Source organism: Brassica napus, chromosome C9 (genome assembly GCF_020379485.1).
Source record: "Brassica napus cultivar Da-Ae chromosome C9, Da-Ae, whole genome shotgun sequence".
In the NCBI taxonomy this organism is placed as follows: Eukaryota; Viridiplantae; Streptophyta; class Magnoliopsida; order Brassicales; family Brassicaceae; genus Brassica; species Brassica napus.
This window is the reverse complement of record NC_063452.1, coordinates 60,579,367-60,600,711: the sequence shown is the minus strand read 5'-3', so window position 1 is coordinate 60,600,711 and position 21,345 is coordinate 60,579,367. Positions and strand designations below refer to the sequence as shown.

Sequence of the window (21,345 nt, the reverse complement as noted above, 5' to 3'; positions counted from 1 at the left end):
TATCTTAAAAATTGGAGCCAAGTAGGGCTTCCCTTGGATGGAAGAAGATAGCAGAAGTTAAAAAGGCTTTGGTGTCTTGTCACCGTTGCTTTATATACCTTGGTGATCTTGCTCGGTATAAAGGATTATATGGAGAGGGAGATTCTAAGAACCGAGAGCATGCTGCTGCGTCAAGTGGAAACCCACATCATCAGGTTATATTTCCTTGTCTCTTTCACGTGATGTTTTAGTTGGTACAACTATGTCTTATAGTTTGTCTAATGGTATCAACTTAATGTCTCAGCTTTTGCTATAATTGCTTCCTATTCGTTATTTCCGGAGTTTAGCTGTGGAGACAACTTGATTGTTGCTTTTGAAATGGTTAACTAATAAGCTTCTGTTTTGTAACTATGCTAGTGGCTTAGCGTAATAGAGAGATTATACTCTCACTTTCTTAGCACTAATACATCTTTATCTCTGTTGAGCAGAATCGTGCCCAATTTGTTTACCGCTCCCAAAGACTCGTCTAGAAGGCCCACTGGTAAAAGAAGAGGTAAGGCGGCGGCGATAAAGATGAGGACGTGGTAGCTGTTCCTGAGAAGGATAAAGTAACTAGCGCAGATGAGATGCTCAAAGCATTCTGCGTTAAATTTGTTCGTCTCAACGGGATTCTTTTTACCCGAACAAGGTATGTTTGCTTTCTTTCTGAAAATTAGTTTGTTCTAGCCTCTGTTACTGGATCTCTGGTGTAATGTTTATCACTTGTCTGTGTTCAGCCTCGAGACATTCTCAGATGTTCTTGGTTCCACTAGCAGCAGTCTACGAGATCTGATTTGGTCGAGCTTAACGGAAGATATGATTTTTGGTAAAGACACCAGTGACAGCGCACTTTTTATTGTTAGGCTCGTAACGCTTCTTATATTCAGCGTCGATAACTCGAAGAAAGACAAGGAAGGTCAGTCATATGCTAGAAACTCCTTAACAGCAAGTTTTGAGTTACTTGGACACGTAATGGAGCAGTGTGCGCATCATCATCTCAGGAGAGGTATCTGATGTCTCTAAGACGGTCAACGGGAAGCTGGCGACGGTGGTGGCCGAGGATGGCCACATCACCGGGGGTTATTCGTCTTCTCCGGGAGTCTATGTTGCCGGAATATACGGGCCGTTGGTGTTGAACGTTCTTCCAAAAGGGTCAGTTCCGGCGTCTGGGCCCAGCAAGAGAATCAATGCACGTCAAGACTTAATACTATATTAGTCTCACCATCCTCACGACTAAAAGTCATGTATGACAAAAGCCGTTTTCAATTCTTATAGATATTCTTTATTTTTAAGAAATGACTTTTTTGCCGAGTTGTAAATATTAAATTCTATAGTTAAACCCAAATTATATAGTCTATACTAGTACAGTACAGTAGAACTTCTACAAATTAATACTCGATAAATTAATAATCTCTATAAATTAATAAATTTCACCGGTCTCAAATTGAGCCGATGTTAAATATTACATAAATTGATAAAATAATAAGATAATAATATTTTTAGAACTCTCATATAAATATATAATCCCATTAAATATAATTTTATAAGTACAAGTTAAACATTATATTGTTGGTTTAATATTCACAATGAAAATACTTTTATTTTTTTAACATTTCAACATATTCTGATAATATTTAGTAAAATTATATCGAAATCCACGTAACAATTCTATAAAACATAAAAATATACACCAAATAAGATATTAAAACAATATGAAAGTTAAATTTCTAAAATTTAAATAATATACATACGGTAAAATTAAATATTTTCTTACTTTATAAATAAAAAATTAAAAAAAAATCTAAATAAGGAAACTTTGATAAATTAATATCTCTATAAATTAATAAAAGGAGAAACAAAACCTGTAACTGAAACACCGATGATCATCACCTTCCTGTCAGTTTCAATCTTCTTGATATCTCGTGGCTCTAGGCTTGAACTGTACTCCACGACAGAAGTCTGTTCCCTCGCTGAACGATCCAGTTGATGCAGAGTTCTCTTAGGATCAGATGTTTTGTTATAACTCCAAGAGGCAGCTCAAGTTTCTTCTAGAGGAATCGTAGAGATCAGCACGCGAGCTATATATTTGTGTGTAACGTTGCGTTCCAAGAAGTGACGTTGGAAGACGTTAGAGAGTTGTTGTTGATTCCCACGTGAGATGTCATGTCGACAGGATCCCAGTTTTGTATTAGTAAACGTGTACCTGAACGAGTGGGAAGAGGAAGACTTAACGCTGGTTTGATTAAAGAGACCCAAGAAACCACCGGCTGAGTTGGAAGGCATTCTGATTCGAGCCGGGCTAAGAAGAAAGCGAACCCTTGGCCGTACTTACCGAACTTAGCACGGCCAGTATCGATTCTGAAGGAGAAGCGGGTGGTGAAATCCGAAGGGCTTACCTATTACTGGATCCCATAGAGGAACCTCTTTACCGTAAGTGACCCAACCAGCACGGCAAGTGAAGTTGATGCTGGTAAGCTCAACAGACCTCTTTTTGATCTTGCATCTCCTTGGTATGCTATTTCAGAACTTTGGTTGAAACGAGTTATCTTAAAATGGATTGAACAGACACAAGGGAGAATCAAAATAAATGAAAAGAAGAGCATAGAGCTGGCCATTTTTGCACAGGAAGAAACACAGCTAGTATTATCACAAGAGACCTAAGACTGGGTGGAATTACTATATGTATATACTTCACAGCAAGTCAACGACTAAACCTGAGAGCCAAGTTACAAAAGTCACCAAAATAGTTGACCTTAAAAGTAAACAAACATGTTTAGTGGTCATCCTAAATCCTTCTTTAAGGTAAGCAGAAGGCATAATAAAGGCAGTGAGTGACTTAAAAGAAAAGAAAAAAAAAGGCTTTCCAACCAAGTCACAACGAAACGTGGATCATGAACACTAACATTTTCCAGAGAACTAGTTTATGCACACCACCACAATTAGTTATTGAACAAGAGAGGATTAGTCCACCAACAACTCAGGTGGTCCATCTGTAAACTATGTCAATGCACATTAAGTAAGAAGAACCTTGGCCTGCATCATTTAAAAGAAAAAGCCTTGCACCTTTTTGAGAAATTGAAACTAAAACGCACGGATATACTTATGAGAAAAATAATAGTCTGAAAAATGACTTCCACCAAGTCAATGTCAAAACCTAGGATTAGAAAAATAAGCTCATCCGAGGAGCCAGCTCAACCTCAGTTAAAACAAATGAACATCAACTTTAAGATCCTACATTTTTCTATGTTTTGTCAACTAAGTCTTTATCTGTTATCACGAAAAGAATGTGATCAACAATTATACAAACTGCAAAACAGTTGACCTCAAGAACAAACAAATGATAGTCACAACTGAAATATACCTCTTATCTTACGTGCAAGAACAAACCTAGATAGCAAGAGACAAGTAAGAACAAACCCACCAAATTGACCATCTTCTACTTTACTACCAACACTAAGAAAAATGTACATAAATGTATATCAAGAAGCTTCAGTTCCGACCAAACTCGTTGAAAACATGTTGTAATTCAATTTTCTATGTGTGGGATAAACAAAAAAATAACCACTGTCAATTGTTTTGTTGATATCTCTAATTCATCTTTCGTCCTCTTCTTGTCAATCAATCTTCAGCCTTGACCAGAAAAAAAAGAAGAAAATGGAAAATCTCTGGTTTATCATCTTCTCTCTCACAGCTCCTATCTTCTTCTTCTTCGCCAGATCCCTTTGGAGTCAAAACTCCAAGTTACCACCAACCCCTACGTCTCTTCCCATCATCGGCCATCTTCACCTTATCAAGAAGTTTCCTTTACCACAAGCTCTCCATCACCTCTCTTCAGTCCACGGCCCTGTTCTCTTTCTAAAATTCGGATGCCGTCCCGTCCTTGTCCTCTCTTCCCCAGAATCCATCGAAGAGTGCTTCACCAACCACGACCAAACCCTCGCGAACCGCCCCAGGACCATCACCTCTGATCACTTCAGCTACGGCTACAAGAACTTCGGACTCGCTCCTTACGGAGATCTCTGGAGAACTCTCCGCCGTCTCTCCACCCTCGAGGTCTTCTCCTCCACAAGTCTCCAGAAGAACTCCTTTATCCGTAACGAAGAAGTCTTGAATCTCTGTTCGAGACTCTTCAGATCATCCGTTGACTCTAGGAAAGTGGATCTCAAGTATCATTTCACGCTTCTCACTGCTCAGGTCATGCTCAGGTTAGTCTCTGGGAGTCGTGGCGTTGAAGAGAGCGGTCCGGAATCAGAGAAGAGGTTCTTTGATGATTTCAAGTCGAGGTTCTTCTCGAGCATGTCGATGAACGTCTGCGATTTTTTCCCAGTGTTGAGGTGGATTGGGTTCAAAGGTATTGAGAAGAGAGTGATGGAGATGCAGAGGATGAGAGATGAGTATCTTCAACGACTCATTGATGATGTTCGGATGAAGAAATTTGATTCAACCGGTTCGGTAGTGGAGAAGTTCTTACGCCTTCAAGAAACAGAACCAGAGTTCTACTCAGATGATGTCATCAAAGGAATCGTAGTGCTTATGTTCAACGGCGGAACTGATACTTCACCTGCGGTAATGGAATGGGCAATGTCGGTTTTGCTGAACCATCCTGATAAGCTTGAGAAGCTCAGAGAAGAAATCAAATCTAATGCTAAGCAAAAAGGGATTATACAAGACTCCGATCTCTCGAGCTTACCTTATCTTCGGTGTGTCATCTACGAGACGCTCAGGCTATACCCCGTAGCTCCACTCTTGCTTCCTCACTGCTCATCAAAGAGATTCAACTTAGGCAACTACGAGCTTCCGGAAAACACAATGTTGTTCGTAAATGCCTGGGATGTTCATAGAAACGGTGAGCTTTGGGAAGACGGGGATGTTTTCAAGCCTGAGAGATTTGAAGGGTTTCTTGGCGATAGAGATGGTTACAGGTTCTTGCCGTTTGGAGTTGGGAGGAGAGCATGCCCTGGAGCTGGATTTGGAATGAGGACAGTGGCGCTTGCTGTCGGAGCATTGGTTCAGTGTTTTGATTGGGAGAAGGTAGATGAAGGAGATATAGACATGAGGGCTGTTTTTGGTGTGGCAATGTCTAAGGCTGAGCCACTTGTCGCGTTGCCTAAGCTACGGCCTGATATGGTTCCTATCTTGTCTCAGCTCTAGTGTCATCTGTATTGTGGCCAATAGAGTTGCTTTAGACGATTGCTTTTTTTATATATACACATGTACAATAAGGAGAATGAATAATGATCATAAATCACAAATAGTTACCTTAATAGTGGAATCAGTTTCTTCATTTTTTCGTTCTTCCTTGGCATTAAATCTGCAAGAGGCAGGGAAGATGATCTTAATCACGGGAAGGTCTCCTCTCTCCTCCTTCCTTTAGATGGAGATCTATGGAGAATGATCATTTGTTGAATAGCCACTGTTGCTTCTTCATTCATTCAGTCCTTATATAACCAAAAAATAGTGATGCAACAAACAAGAACAGACGTCCCACTCAACGATGACCATAATATGAACTGGATCAGAAGCAAGTAAAATTTGACGTTCAATAAACAATCTCTGATACAACTATCGGCGGAGAAGCTATATTTAGCAATGTAGTTTCTCTAGACAGGAGAACTCGAAAATAAAAGAACCCAAAAAGTAGATTCATGTACACCCTCAATGATGGTAATTTTGGCCCTTGAGAATAGTCCATGCCCTGAAAACAGGAAACCAATTACATCATCTCATAGTATAATTGGAATGCAGAGACAGAAGTAACAATGTTATCACCTGTAAAGCTGTTCCATAAGTACAACAAGAGCTATCTGATGATTCAGGACCATGGAGGAGAGTCTAATGGTCACATTAGCTCGCTTCCTCACTTCACTTCCATGTCCATAAGCTCCACCTATACAAAACGATATCCTCGAAGCTCCCTGAAAACAGAGATCGCCACAGAGTCAAACATTCTCTCCTGCTTAACAAGTCCTCTTAAGCCTTTCCATTTGTAAAGAAAGGTTTCCTCAAGATGAATCAGATTAACTTCAATCAGTTTGATAACTTTCCAAGAAGACTAAGAACAAAGGGAAAGGCCAAAGCTTACACTATTGCCTGCATCCCCAAGTAACTCAGCCATCTGTTCTGAATCAACGTCACGGCCTCTCTCGTCAAGCACCACAACCTAAAATCTCACAATCAGACCATCAAGAATGACTAATTACAGATTGATTCTAAAGAGATTTCAATAATACCCAAACATCAGGCCCAATAAGCTTCATCACAGCCACTTCTTCATCCTCAACCTGAGCTCTAACATCCCTACGAGTAAAAACACTATTGACTTCAAACCAAAGCCATCTAAGTTACTGAGCTTTATCTCCAAAAATCGAATCAACGTACTGAGCATTTCGAGGATTGGAGCGAACCAAAGAATCCTCAAAGGAGCAATACGGTTTAAGCTTGGTCTTGTACTCATCGACCAAGAGTCGAACACCTTCCGATCTCTTTTTCCCCACTGTTATCACACGTATCGGCAGAGCTCTCTATTGAAACCAAAAACTTATCAAAACCTAAACGTCCAAAACCCTAATCAAGTCGATGGAAGCGTACCACTGCTTGGCCCGTGTATCTACATGCTCTTCCTGATGAAACCGTCACACAATCTTCAACCAATACGTTCGAAATCAACAAATTTGAGAAATGTATAAACCTTTATCATGAGGAGTAGGAGAAGCAGATGCGTAAGGCTGCTTCAGGTGACAAGTAACCATGAAAGAGATCGCCATTTTTTTTTTACTTCTTCACGTTTTAACGACGGACGATTATACAGTTGAGTTTGGACACTCCCAACACGAGATCAAAGCCTCCGAACGATACCGAGAGTTTTAAGCCCATCATATATGGCCTGTCGTAGTATATATATGGGCCTTAAGTACAAATTATATAATTCATGAACTTCAGCCAATCCCTTATATACTACATCTATCTATCAAGCAAATGTTGTAGAGCAAGTATGCATTATACAAAATAATATATATATTTATAATTCATACGCAAAAACATAAAAGTTGATATTGGCCTCTTTCTGACACATGCACACTCCACTATGAATAAGAATTAAAAAAAACAGTATTGTCATCAAACTTTATCACAAATCCACATTTGTACATCTATAATTATGAGTTGGACAATTAGTTAATTTGATACAATACCAAAGCAAGAATAATCGAAAAACAACTATACCACCGCATACTAATAAGTAACACATAACATATAACTAAATTCTTGAATCTTAAAACAAATTTCAACTCAAGCATTTAGTGAATATCATAAAAATTTGACAATTGGCATAAACTTGCAAAAATATAATTTTGAAAAAAAAACTGTTTTCCATTTTAATTTTCCATAAACTCAAGTAACGTTTCCTAAAATTGCTCACCCTTTCACCACTAAGTTCAATCATGTTTTAAAAGTTAAAACTGTTTTTCTTTTATAAACACTAGATCTTTTATCCGCGCTACGCGCGGATTGTTTGGTATAATTAAGTTTTTATTTAATTAATTAATTTATATTTATTTTAATAATTTATATTATAATTTGTAAAGTGATTTTTTGCCTCTGAACTCTCATACTTAAATTTAAATCAGCTTAAAGATTTATTATCCTTAATAAATAAATAGATCTGTTAGTATATAATTAACAATTAATTAAAAAGAAATTTTATTGATTTGAGAATTATCATTGTCTTAAAATAATTTATTTTTTGTTATAAAATATTCATATCTTAAATAAATAATTAGGTTTGTTATTATATTATCGTAAATTATAATGAATTGTTATTTGGTAATCATCATTATATAAAAATAATTTATATTGTGTTATCCAAAATAATAGTTTACATCATAATTTTTTAAAACAAAAGAGATATATCTCCTTATATATATTGTATATAATTTTATATATACATAAGTGTTTTTAATATTCTTACACAATAAAAGTATAATTTTATTATAATAAATATTTTTGTGATATGTAAAAAATTGATATTCATTTTTTTACTAAATATTTCAAATGCATGAGTATTTTTAAATTGTATTTTATGTGATAAAATAATTGTTCTTTGATAAAAAACCCTGTATGTTTGATTTAATATTAAATATTCTGAACATATGTAAATAATTTATTCTAGTGATATTTGAATTGATAATATATTTATTTATATGCAATTATTGTGTTTGCAACCAGTGTACCATTGCAACCAAACTCTTTCTTGAGATCCTTAAGTATCTTGCTGTAAAAAAAATATGAACCTAATAATGGAATCAGTTGAACCTCCTAGACCAACAGCCTAAGCCATGTTAAATTCGCATGATGCTACATGGTTGCTCAAAACCAAAACCTTTAATGATTAGAACACAATTTTTTCTTAAAAAATCTATTCGTGAATGCATTTGTAAATGTAAACTGCAAGACTTAAAACAACCAAATTCGTAAAAGCTTCAAATCCAACAAAACTAAGATACTCAAACATCAAACTTAAGGTAAAAAACATTATGCAGAGACAATAAGAAAGATAGTTCAATGTTGCAAACACAAAGTCTGAGATTAAAAAAAACAAAGCATAGAGTCTTAGTAATCATAAAACCACGATTCAACACATCCTAGCCACATCTGGCTCGCTTGGGGTCTTCTGCCTCGACCTTATCAGCAGCCCTCTTCACTATCCCAACGCATGTGGAAGGATCACCATCAGCAATTCCATTCTGCAGAGTTCCTTGGGCTTCAGCTTCTTGATCTTCTGGGGTGAGAACCTTTGTCACAGTCAAAGCTTGGGTCTTGCCTGTCAAATTGTGATATGATACTTTCACAATGAATTTTCGAGTCTGTCCAATGGTATCGATAAGAGCCTGAGGTACCGGAACCAAGTGGTCATCTTCTACATTCTCATTAGCCTAATATACATTAAACAACTGTCACTATATATATCTAGCTATCTTGGAGAATATAGATTCAAATAACATAAGCACACAGGGTTGTAATTACCTCGAAATAACTTGCAACCAACTCTGAAGCTTTTCTTCCGGATAACTCATGTCCAGCATCACCGAGGAGCACAAAAGACGCCTGATCCTCATTATCATACACATAGATCTTGGCCAGGTACCTGTGTCATGTGCAGAGTTATAATGAGTGCATTAAAGTATAAGAATAAGTACAGCTGAGTCACTTACTGTGGAACACCAACAATGTCGGGTTTCCCACATTTTTTACACATAAGGGTGGTAGGCCCTTTGGTTGCCTTAGTGTGGCACACACCACAGCCTATGTAATACCAGGATGAACCGTGCACAACATCAGCAATGGTTGCTATGCACTCAAACCAAGCAACCTGCAAGATGCGAAACAATTAATTAAGAGATTAAGACTATCATATTGAAGGCGTTAATCATTGATATTGTATAACCTTGGCATCTTCCTGCTGAATATAGAATAAGAGCTCGCCTATGGTCATTGTCTCAGTCTTAGTGACAACGTCTGCGTTAACTCTGTTGGCAACAGATAAGTTCGCGTTCATCCTGAAGCCAACACCCAAACATCAAATACAATGTGGAATACAACGGCCAAAATTTAAATATAGAATGCTTACCAAGTGAGATACTCTTCGGTTGTTTGAACATCTTTGTCCAAGAAAACACGTGATGGCGTCATAGAGGAGAGAGCGAGGGCACCTATAACAGATCCATTGTTATAATACATATGCAAAGTTATAATGTAAATGAGATGTAGAAATATATATATGTCTAATATTTGCTATCTCGGAACCTATAGGTTACTCATATGTATATGTATATGTCCAAAAGCAGCTCTACTACCAAAACTAACCTAACCAGATAAGACTCCTTGACCATCCTGTGTCCTGCTTAAAAATTAAAAAGGTTGATAATACGGACCTCCAAATCGTTTCGGGTTTAAAGTAGTGACCAAAACAACACGTGCGGTTCCTCCAGATGCTTTAAATTTCTCACTAAAATCTGAGGCAGCCTTGTCCCATAGGTACAACTTCATCACCGGACCACTATAACATACAAAACACATGTGTTAAGAGAGACAACATATGAATATGAAAAAAAATAGATTAGCTTACTCATGTGTTTGAACATGGAGCAAGACGCGGCGTGATGAAGCCATCTCGGCATCATCTAGCATGAGACTATCACTTAGAACCTGTCCATTCACAAGCTTGATGTGGCCAACATAATCTGCAAGATAAAATAAACAAACTCAATGCTTTATATATCATAAACCCAAAAATGTAGCCTAAAATTGTAAGTGTAGATCAAAACATTATCCTAGACAAAGAATGCTGAACATACTTGATCGATTTAAACACATTATATAACACGGGGAGCTTACCATAAAGATCCCCTCTCAAGTCGCAGGCAGCATCGAACTCCTCATATCCATGGATCCGGAACCGGTCCTCAAGGAAACAAACCGGACTGTCCGTTAGATTAGAGAGGTCAGAAGTCGATGAGAATGTGATGGTGAAACTTGGTTCCGCAACACGATACAAATTCTTGTTGTGAGAACCGAAAAAACTGTTGAGTCTGTAAAGGCCACCAGCTCTCATGTGTGGCAAATAAGTGTCTATCCTCCCAGCTGGGATGAAACCCTGGATGACAGTCTCCTGTTATCATCAGTAAAGAAATTAAATCAGAAATGCTAGACAGGAAATCATAGAAACGCATCAACAAAAAAATTATAGTTACTGTACTATCAATAAAAGCAAACACTTGCTATAAATTATCTAAAATGTTCATCAGTCAAAGTTTTAATGGAATATGTTCTCTTTTTTTATTAGCAAAACTAAACTGCCAAAGTGAGACCAAGAAACCAAAATCATAAATTATTTTCTAATCATAAAGTCTCTGCCAAAGTAAAGTCTAGAACGATAAGTTTCAATTTCTAAACTAAACTGTAAGCAAGATTTTGGGTTATACCTCTTGGTCGATGAGAAGCATCTCGAGACCGATAAGCACCTTTGACACAATATTTCGAGCTTCCCAAAAATGGATCAACCGGAACCTCAACTCGCCGTCATGAGGTCCGTATTTCACATCTTTGAAAGCCACCACTTCGGCCGAGACAATAGCTTTTCCCCTGACGCGGGAAGAGACAGCAGATTTGCCTCTAACACCTGAGGAGACACCAGCCTTCGTGCTGTGAATGATCGCACCTGCATAGGAATACGAACGTTACCATCATTAAAAAAGGGAACTAAAAATCCACAATTTCACATGCGTTTCTATTTACTCTAGTATAAAAATTATCTACTAAAAACAATTATTTTGCTCATCTCATTGTTTTAAACCTCATAGCTTCAGATTCTCTATTTTTTATACTGGTAATCAGACGGACACTATAATCTCATAATGAAACGATAAGGGTTCTTACCATTGGGGTTCTTCGACATAGGTACGCCGATCAAGACGCCGGAAGAGACAGTAGTTTTGCCGCTGAGTTTGGTCAGACCGGAAGTGACCGACGCTTCGCCTTTGTCTCGCTTCGAGTGGAGATCGCCTATTGAGTGGTTGGATGAGACATGGGGTGTTCCGATGGGTTTGATCGGTCCGGGAGAGGAGTCAGACTCAACGCCTTTTGGTTTCTCGGAGATGGAACTTCCGTTGGAACTCATTGCAACAAAGCTTAATCGGAATAAGACTCGTATCAAGAGTTGTATAAACAAAAGAAGGAGAAAATGCGGATTAAGAGTTATATAAACAAAATCTGAAGGAGAAAAGCAAAACGAATCCATAAATGAGAGTAAAGAGAGAACGAAGTGGAGTTGTATTGATTGTTTAGGGTCAGATCATGAAACGGATCAAAGAAGAGGAAGAGCAAAAATTAGGAATCGACAAAGGAGATGAAGAATCGACAAAGGGACGAAGATTCGATTTAGGTTAATAGGATTTGAGAGACGCGTAAGGGAGAGGTCGAAATGGTTTGGTCGCTGGCTGGGTCTGTCTATGGTCTAATGGGCTGGGTTCGATTGTTTTAAAAATTACGGTAAGTCGAAGCCCAAGAAATCAACACATATTTGACATGGCAAAAACACCCTGTCTAATTGGTTGATTAAAATTGCCTACGTGGACAGCTTGGTTGAGGAGGATATCTCCCTTTTATTACTTATCTGATTTTATCTATTTATTTTACACTCTGTTCATCTATTCTCTCTCTCTCTCTTTCACTTTCTCTATCCATTTTTTTGTTGAGTTCTTGATCTGGTAAAAAAACATGCAAGTTTATCTTTCACTTTTTTTTTTTGATAAGTATGTGAATTCATTATAGAAATAATGGTCCAAGAGATTCAACAGTCCTTGAAGGATTAAATTCTACTGCATCTAAGATTGCTAACAAAGCATGGGTCAAGGAAAGCCCCCCAAAAAAGATAAAAAAACTTTCAATGACAATAAAGTCTAGTCAACACCCGAGAGAGTGATTAGAGCTTCACTAACTAATTCCTAAGCTGCTATTCGATTACCAGTAGATGAATGCTTACCTTGCTGCAGGAACCTGTAACAAGGACATTAATCAGGGAGCAAATCAACCGGAGAATAATCCTAGGGGCCGAAGATTATCCCGAAGGCGAAACCAAAAGGACGGAAGGCGAAGCGGGGATGGCAAGGTCCTGGTCCGGCCCCAATCCGTTGGAATCCACTCCAGACGCCGAAGTAGCTCATGAGACAAACACGACAAGGCCATGTAGACCCTACAACAAACGAAAAGAGCCAAGCAGGTAGACGATGGAGCAGAGCTGTCAGAAGCAAGCAGATGTTTAATTCTCTCGACTCCGGCCCCTTCACAAAACAGTTGACTCGGAAGGATAATGGCAACAAAACGATGAGGAGGCAAGGCACAACATCAGTTAGTCTCCTTCTGGAACCGTGAGGAACAGAGGAGACAGAGCTCCAAACACCAGACGACAAGACAAGTCGTCATGCTAGCACCTACAAGAATCAGACCAAACAAGAGTCCCCGGCGAAAGCCTCACAGCGCCATTACATCTCAAATCCAAGATTCGAGAAGGGGAAGTCCTAGCGGAGCAACCGAAATGGGGGAGAGATGGGAAAGGCAGAGCAGCATGAGGCCAGAGACTTAACGGCAGCGACGCGCTTCAAATCCGGCGAGAGCTCAGGGTTGAACCTGACCCAGATCCAACCACCACTGAATCCCAGATCTACAACATATTCAGAGCTTCCTGAACACGGACAACTAACCACAGACTCGCCAACACTCCGGGGAAGTCGAGAACACACCCGACGACCGTTTAGAACCGCCGGATCCGGTCGTAATCCGACGATAATCTAGAGGAATCGAGCAAAGAGACGAGGAAAAGATATCCGCGAAACAGGGTAAGAGGCAGAGCAAAGAACATGAGGGGTGGCGACCGACGGTGAAGGGCACCACCGGCCACCGGAGCTAAGAAAATTAGGGTTTCAACGAAAAAAGGTAAAGTCGGAGAGAGAGAAAGGAGAGAAAAAATCTCTCACCTCTCTCTAGTTTTCTGATATAATATCTTTACTTTACTCAATGTCTCCCTTTTTCTCAGTTTATCTTTCACTTTCTCTATCCATTTTTTTTTGTTGAGTTCTTGGTCTGGTAAAAAAGCATGCAAGTTTATAATTACTCTTGATTTAGATTCAATTTCCTTTTACTGTTGATCAATAACCTCTTAATTGTTCATCTGAGGTTAAAATGAAGGGATATACTCTGCTCAAAAACTTAACTTTTCAGTAGAAAAATGAAAAATGAAAAATCAAAGTTTTGTCATCAAAAAAGGTAACAATAAAGCATCTCCCAACATTATTTACAAAATTGGTATTTACAAATTTGTTCTTTCGATAGCTTATATTTATAAAATTACTTTATTTGCTTTTGCAACTTGAAAAAATACAGAAACATATAAGGAAGAAAAAAATATAAAAACAACAAATAAAAAACCATATAGTTTTTTTTTAAGAATTAAATGCAGGTAGAATCTGACCCGTGCTAAGCATGGGGTAATAACACTAGTTAATACTCCCTCCGTTTCATATTAATTGTCGTTTTAGAGAATTTTTTTCGTTACAAAATAAGTGTTGTTTTCGATTTTCAATGCAAAATTTATGCAAAATTTATTTTTCTATTGGTTGAAATATGGTTAGGTGTATAAGTAATAGTATTTTTTTATAAGAAATGTACAAAATTAATTGTTTCTTTAATCCGTGTGCCAAAACCTAAAACGACACTTATAATGAAACAGAGAGAATAATAAACTTTCAAGTCGTTAGTACTTCAAATTTAGACTAGTTATTGAATCACTGAAACAAATACTGATATCAAAAAGGATGATAAAAGTTTCAAGTCATTGATTAAATAATAAATTTAGTATAACTTTTGATCTGATAAATAATCCGTAAAGAATCCTAATCAAAACCACAAAAGTAACTAAAAATGTTTTGAAATAAAAAAAAATATTTTAGCAAAAAAACAACTTGAAAGGTCAAATCTCCCAAATATCTCAGTACATTACTACACATGCATGTCTGAAGTGGGCATGAAAAGACAACGTTATGATTTTCTAACTGTTAGCATATATTATTCCCAATAACGCATCCCTACCCACCAGATTAATTATTTATAGTTTAGTAGTATTCTTGTTTCCATACAACACATATTTTAAAACTTTATATATCACATAGAAATAAATATGCGCGTTCTTTCGTATATATTCCCCAATCTCCACATCTGTAATTAGTTCTAATTCCGTATTAAACAACTCTTGGCATCTCAACACTCATTTGCCCGCCCATGCATCTTTATCTTTATCTTTTGGAGGAATTATTATAAAGCTGTAATTCGCAGTGTCCTAATATTTACAAGTTAGGACAAAATTTCATCGGAAATAATTTCTATGTGCGTACCTCTAATTAAATCAAACGTCGGATCTATTCATATCTAAATTTAGGATTAAAGAGAAAGAAATAGGATTAAAGCTATGAAAAATTGAGCACGATAGTATCTCCTTATATATGATATGCCATTGTCTTTGTGAATTTATTTGTCGTGCACATAAAATAGTTTTGTTGCTGTTGAAAAATATTTTTCATTGGAGATTTACGCAATGTGATTATGCAAAATCGGCCAGATTGATGATTGTTCACGAGTAATGATGAAAGTCTTTCATCTTAGTATGTAATTTTTCTAAATAGAAAATTATACTTTTGTAATAAAATCAAAACTATAAGACTTGCGATTAAAATCGTGCTTTGTCTTATACTTCTAGAATGTTCATATAGTTAGAGTTCTTTATAATAGACTGCGTAGTAAACACAGTAAAAAGTTTGCATGCATCTTTATTTTTCTCATCGAGGGTGCATGCATAAACGATAAAAAATTACTAAAAGTTAAAATGATTACCTTGTTACATCAATAAAAATGAGAATTGATAAAACTCAGTAAACGTGAAATGGTTATAACCCCATGCTTGAAGAGCGGTATGAAGGATTTCTAAACCCTAAATTAACTGATTACTGGCCAAACTAGTCTATACAGTTTGTATCGGTATGTAATAATTCAGTAAATGCCAATACGAATGTACACAAGTTTGTTCGAACTTGTTGTCCGTCCCATTCTTATCGAAATAAAACACTCGTTCCCTTGAACGAGACGTTAGCAAGAGTACATATTCCGTTTTACTACTTATGCAATAAGAATACGAATTTCATATATGAAAACGATGTCTTAAAAAAAATTAAATACATGATTCGGTAAGTGACATGCACTTTGGAAATCAAAAATTGGCTGCTAGAGTTATATATATTTGGTGAAAAATACTGCGTCGACATGTCCTCGGATAAATAGTATAATTATGATGATGTCGAAAAAATACTGCGTCGACATGTCTCACGGACAATTAAAACGTGATTCTCACTCACATATATGCTATTCAGAAACGAACTAGCCCCACCATTAGGGCTCCTTTCCATGTCTTTCGTATGCTGATTCGTTACTTAAAAAGCTGACTATATATACGTGAATCTAAACTGTTAAAATTTAACGTTAAAGATAGGTTTGGTATGCATACACTGAGATGTCGGATCCACATCAGTCATTTGCGTGAGAAATACCTCTTAAACTATCACCAGCTGACGTATCTTCTAGTATTCATTCCAATGAGACAACAAAAAATTGGCAATACAGTAAAGGCATATATGGAAATAAATATATAAGAAAATTCACATCGAGTATTATAACATTTTATTTAAAGTTATAGAAGGAGAAGAATTGAGGTAATGGTATACGTGTGTGTCCCAGAAGATCTAGATTCTCCATACTACAGAGACGGACTTTACCCTACCCTCTACTTTTAACTATACAACCAAGTGTGTCGCCTTTAAAGGTTCTCCCCAATCCTCGATTAATTGTTTTTTTTTTTCTAAATTAGGTCACCATCGAGAATATAAACCCAATAAACAAGTTTTACTTTATAAATGGTTTCTCTAATATTTTAGCAAGGATGTGTCTTGTCTAAAATAGTGATTGTGCTTTTTGATTAATAATCTTATTCTTTTTGATCTTCCAATTATTTGATCTTCTCTTTAAAAATTGATTTATCTAATATATCTCTTTCCATCAAATGATATTCATGTCTTGTAAACTCACATTACATTTTAAACATAGTACAAATTTAATTAATAAAAAGTAATTTAAATTTGTTAGAAAAAAAAATCAGATTAACATTTTTAAAAATTTAGTCTAGAACACATATGCACCATTTGCAAGCTTAAATAATAGGCGCGTTGAAAAATTAATTTATAACAAACCAAAGGAATGTATCAACAAAAAAAGAATGTCTAAATGGAAAACTTAGAATCTTTAGTTTTTTAAAACAAATTAATTGTCTCCTCATGCATGTATGACTATAAATATAGAACCCCTGCACACAATCTATCTCATAACTAAACACCAACGAAATCGCTCTTCTCTCTCTCTCTCTCTACACATTACAAAAGCTAGAATTCTTATTGTGAGACCATGTCAGGCGTTTGGGTTTTCAAAAACGGAGTGATACGTCTTGTAGAAAACCCAAACCAGTCCGGTGGAGTGACGCATGGCCGGAGGAATGTGTTGGTTTACTTGCCGACCGGTGAAGTAGTCTCTTCTTACTCGTCACTGGAACAGATCCTAATGAGTCTCGGGTGGGAGAGATACTTTAGTGGAGACTCTGATCTCATCCAGTACCACAAACGTTCCTCCATCGACCTCATCTCCTTACCAAGAGACTTCTCCAAGTTCAACTCCGTTTACATGTACGACATCGTCATCAAGAACCCTAATACCTTCCACGTCCGTGAGTTCCACTGAAATCCACGTATTAATTCTCGACCAGTCGGTTTAGTTTGCGTTTGTTTTGTTCCAACCGAGAGGTTCCAGACATACGAATATGAAGTATAATCATGTCAAATAACGTACGGGTCAAAAGAGAAGATGTGTGAGCTTCCAGAAGCAAAGCGATGGGTATTGGAATATCATCACTTAGTTTGTGTTTTTATCTGTTAATATGTGCTAAATTATTGTGAATGGATTTACTTATTTGTCCAAGTTTGTTGCATAATGCATTTGTATATGGTTCTGTCTTCATCTAGGCGAGGCTTTGTGTGGACGTTTAAGAGTAGTGTTGTTAAAAGGTGGCACATTACTTGTAGCCGTCGTTGATTAGTTTGCTTTGTAGCTTCGAAATTGTGGTGCAATCGATGTAAGTTGTGTTACTATAATATATATCCGATTCTCATCGCTGTTGAAGAAAAGTTCATTTTCGTTTTGTATGCAACTGAAGTTGTGTTACTATAATACTTTTTGATTTTTTTTTTCTTCTTCATATAGGAGTAGTATTATTTCATCATTTTAGGTATATAAAAAGTACAGAAACATAAACATTTACTAAACCCTGTTAACAAAAATAAATAAATTACGTTGCATATTAAGAAAAAAATCATGCAGGCATAAGAAGACATAAGTCTGACTTAATGAGGAGAAAAAATACGTGTCTGATTTCGATCAAAACCGTGGCAGATCATCATCATTTAATCAATTTAGTTACTTAGTGAGGGATGGTGATTTTGAACCTCTTAGCTGCTTGTGAAACCAGAGAACGAAAAATACCCGAATAAGTGTACCCCCAAGAAACTCAAACGCAGCCAATGTTACCAAAGAATAATACGAGTACTTTAGGATCAATATGGAAAAACATAGCAGCGAAGAAGTTGTACACCTCAGACTCAGAACTTGTAATAATCATTCATGTTAATGGTGAATAAGGGGTTGGATCAATAAATTATAAATTGATTATTTGTCTGCAATAGGAAATATGAAATATCCTAATTGCGAAAATTATTCAGTTAAATTTCAATGTGCAGGTTTATTTATCCGCTTCAGAAGAAAATAAAAAAGACGAGTATAAACTACAAAATGTTTCAGGTTCAAATCAAAAGTTGAGCTTTGATACAAGTGGGGAAAGAGATGGTCACCTGATCTATATGCCCATTTGTACCCCTATCCGGCCAAAAAAAAAAGGTTTTATGTACAGAAGAGAAGAGAGATAGAGAGCAAAGATGATGTAGAGACAAGCACTTGGTGCAAAAGAAGAATAAGAAGAAGAAGCGATGTATCTCTGCATCATCTTGGAATCATATCCCAAAAGCTAAAGTTTGGTGTGGCATCATCACTACGACTTTTCCTCAGCGGAGGTTTTGCAGATAGGGCACCAGTTCTTCATCCGTAGCCATTGTTGTACACAGCTCACATGGTACATATGTTCACATGGCATAGTCCCTACTTCATCTCCATCAACATACTCTTCCTGCATAAGTATATTTAGATAAAATTAACCTCTTCTTCGTTTCACTAAACCTCTTCCTACTCAGATACTAGACAAACCAGTGGATTAATTTATAGTTTGTGCGTACAAAGTAGAGAAAAAAGAGGAGACCTGGCAAATACTGCACTTGATATCATCATCCTTATCCAGCGAAATGGCACCGGTTTCATCTGTCTCTTGATAAATGCTTTTCTTGAGGCTTCTCGAGAGTGCTTCTTCGCTTAGAGCTGTGCTCACTGTACCTATTTCATCCCCCAAAGCTAGTAGTTCCTGTAAAAAAATTTGTGTTCATATGATTTAAGCTTTAGTAGACTTTTGATTGTTAAACTAAAATGGTGAATAATATCCCAAGGGAGCATGATGTAAAACAAACATGCAAGACTGACCTCATATGACATGTTATCAATGTCAATCCTCATATCGCTATGCTGATCGTGGAATCTGATCATACCACTTGAGAAGAGATTTGTCTCTAAAGAAGCCAGTTGCTGTGGGGAAAGAGCAGAACAGGTAGTAGAAACGTGAGAAACAAATCTATACCCGGACAAAACATGTAAGACCAAGCTGCTAATTACCTCGTATGTAAGCTCATGATCATGTTCAATTCTTTCCAGGGCCAACAATACCTGACACATTTTCAAAATTAGTGTTATCACCACACTCACGAACCTGTCAAAGCTTCTAATGAAATCAGACGACAAGATGACGGAAACTACCTCTGCAATTCCATTCATGTTGTAGCGACTTAAACCATCCCGGTCCACCAAAGAGCTTGAAGGGTGAGCTTCTGAGGGGCTACCAGGAATCATGCTACTTAACCGGCCAGTACTACTGTGACTATTTGATGGAGTAACAGAAAGAGAATGATTGGGATTGATTGGTGTTGCAGGTTGAGGCGTTTGTCGAGAAGTAGCAGGGGATGCAACAACTCCAAGTCGCCCTGATCTCCTACCACTACTTGAAACAACACTATTATCCCTGATAGTTGGTACCATACGATTCCTTCTGTTATCAGAAACTGTGACGCCGTTTCCATGAGAAGAGCTTTGATTCCTTCCCTTCATCACCGACACGCTACTCTTACTGCCTTGGCTAGAGGAGCTGCTCTCTCCATCAGAGTTTTTCTTTTTAGTCACACTGACTTTTGTTCCAGAGCTTGATTTAGTTGGAAGTACATCAGAGACAGAGTTGCACCTCAAGTTTCTCAATCCATTCCTGCTCAGACCACCTCTTAGAGTGTGGTCGCCACCAGAAGAAGAAGAGACAGAGGGAGGCATTAGAGTATCTAGAGTGCGCAAGTCAGGTTTCTGATGACTACTTCTGGTGGTTCCTCTACTTGAGCTAATTCCTACGACTTCTCTAGAGACGGTGTTTTGAGACTGAACACTGATTGCGCTTCTCTTAGTCTTTAGGCGAGGAAGGATGGGCTTAACCGCCGCTGGATCATCATGAATACTGCTCGTCTCTGAAGAATCTCTGTCCACATTAGATGAGGGCTGTCTCCTGCCAGTAGTACCTATGGCTGGCTTTCTTAAGTATCCAAATCCACCCGGAGTTCGAGATGAACTCCCAACAATTGCCTTTCCAGGCCTGCCAACTTTTGTATTGTCAACCGTAGGGCCAATCCTGCTTCCCTTGGTGGAGGTTACCTTTGCACTACAGGCAATTTGGCTGCAGAAAGGGACATTCTTTTCATCTTTCTTCTTCATATTCTCACGCAGTACAGGACCGGTTGCTTTTCGAGGCAGAACCATCGGGGTAAGCACATCCATCCATCCTTTCCCTGCAGACAAAAACAATACCTTATGAGATATCTGATCAAAAGTTGTATCCTGCCTGAAGCTCAAATAGAATATTCAGTTACACCAAACAAACAGTTACACCAAACAAACTTTATGAATAATAAACATCAGACCAGCAAAAAAGAGAGGGGATTACTAATGGTCCCCAACCAAGAGAATTCAATATAAAATAACATAAACACAGATTCAACAAGTCATCAAAAGATTTAAGGATGATCTTCCACCAAACCTAAAGCAAGCTAAACAAAGGAACACAAACAAATAAACAAAGCTTGCGGGAAGAACATAGAAGTGGATGTATAGATCATCCAGAGCAAAACACCAACTTGATGAATCATAAACATCAGACCACAAAGCTGATTATATGATCGTGGAAAGAGAGAGAAAAAAAAAAGGTGCTGCACGTTCAATCGAATTACACGGACTTTCCAATAAACAAAACGCCCCTTTTGTTCCCCGGAGACCAAAAAACAGAGAGACGTATAATAGATACAGAGCACATATAACAACAATTAAAGAAACTCTGCCCTTTCAATCAGAGCTAATATACAAACAATAACACGTATCGAACCCTTACCTATGGAGAATGGAAGAGAAATAAATGGCTTAGTCAGAGAGATCTGGGCC

The 21,345-nt window shown here is 37.4% G+C and overlaps 5 protein-coding genes and 1 long non-coding RNA gene across 9 annotated transcripts; 3 read left to right on the top strand and 3 right to left on the bottom strand.

Moving 5' to 3' along the window:
- The first annotated feature begins 545 nt into the window (after nt 1–545).
- Nucleotides 546–1,317, top strand: LOC125593153 (nonsense-mediated mRNA decay factor SMG7-like). Its single transcript, XM_048769347.1, has 2 exons — nt 546–667; nt 756–1,317. Exons 1-2 carry the CDS (start codon nt 606–608, stop codon nt 1,030–1,032), a joined length of 339 nt encoding a protein of 112 aa, XP_048625304.1. The 5' UTR covers nt 546–605; the 3' UTR covers nt 1,033–1,317.
- Nucleotides 1,318–3,440: 2,123 nt separating this feature from the next.
- On the top strand, nt 3,441–5,302 carry LOC125593151 (cytochrome P450 81C13-like). Its single transcript, XM_048769344.1, has one exon. The coding sequence runs from the start codon at nt 3,673–3,675 to the stop codon at nt 5,167–5,169; it is 1,497 nt and encodes a 498-aa protein (XP_048625301.1). The 5' UTR covers nt 3,441–3,672; the 3' UTR covers nt 5,170–5,302.
- Nucleotides 5,303–5,524: 222 nt separating this feature from the next.
- Nucleotides 5,525–6,885, bottom strand: LOC125593152 (putative RNA methyltransferase At5g10620). Its single transcript, XM_048769346.1, has 7 exons — nt 6,707–6,885; nt 6,607–6,638; nt 6,397–6,539; nt 6,249–6,315; nt 6,101–6,178; nt 5,788–5,933; nt 5,525–5,713 (listed from the first exon to the last, which is right to left on the bottom strand). The coding sequence occupies exons 1-7, from the start codon at nt 6,780–6,782 to the stop codon at nt 5,674–5,676; spliced, it is 582 nt and encodes a 193-aa protein (XP_048625303.1). The 5' UTR covers nt 6,783–6,885; the 3' UTR covers nt 5,525–5,673.
- A 1,727-nt stretch (nt 6,886–8,612) lies between these two features.
- LOC125593156 lies at nt 8,613–11,953 on the bottom strand. The gene is made up of 3 exons (XR_007329096.1): nt 10,411–11,953; nt 9,644–10,256; nt 8,613–9,572 (listed from the first exon to the last, which is right to left on the bottom strand). It is a non-coding gene; the product is annotated as an uncharacterized LOC125593156 (long non-coding RNA).
- Nucleotides 11,954–16,987: 5,034 nt separating this feature from the next.
- Nucleotides 16,988–17,832, top strand: LOC125593154 (flowering-promoting factor 1-like protein 2). The gene has a single exon (XM_048769348.1). It carries the CDS (start codon nt 17,074–17,076, stop codon nt 17,401–17,403), a length of 330 nt encoding a protein of 109 aa, XP_048625305.1. The 5' UTR covers nt 16,988–17,073; the 3' UTR covers nt 17,404–17,832.
- A 664-nt stretch (nt 17,833–18,496) lies between these two features.
- LOC125593150 (E3 ubiquitin-protein ligase MBR2-like) lies at nt 18,497–21,289 on the bottom strand. Of its 4 annotated transcripts, none has more exons than XM_048769343.1 (6): nt 21,045–21,279; nt 19,633–20,699; nt 19,492–19,542; nt 19,303–19,404; nt 19,028–19,186; nt 18,497–18,898 (listed from the first exon to the last, which is right to left on the bottom strand). In XM_048769343.1, exons 2-6 carry the CDS (start codon nt 20,686–20,688, stop codon nt 18,764–18,766), a joined length of 1,503 nt encoding a protein of 500 aa, XP_048625300.1. In that variant the 5' UTR covers nt 20,689–20,699; nt 21,045–21,279; the 3' UTR covers nt 18,497–18,763. The 4 variants fall into 4 exon arrangements, with proteins under 4 accessions (XP_048625300.1, XP_048625298.1, XP_048625297.1 ...); XM_048769341.1 differs by having other exon boundaries at nt 21,144–21,256; XM_048769340.1 differs by having other exon boundaries at nt 21,138–21,255.
- Between the last annotated feature and the right edge of the window lie 56 nt (nt 21,290–21,345).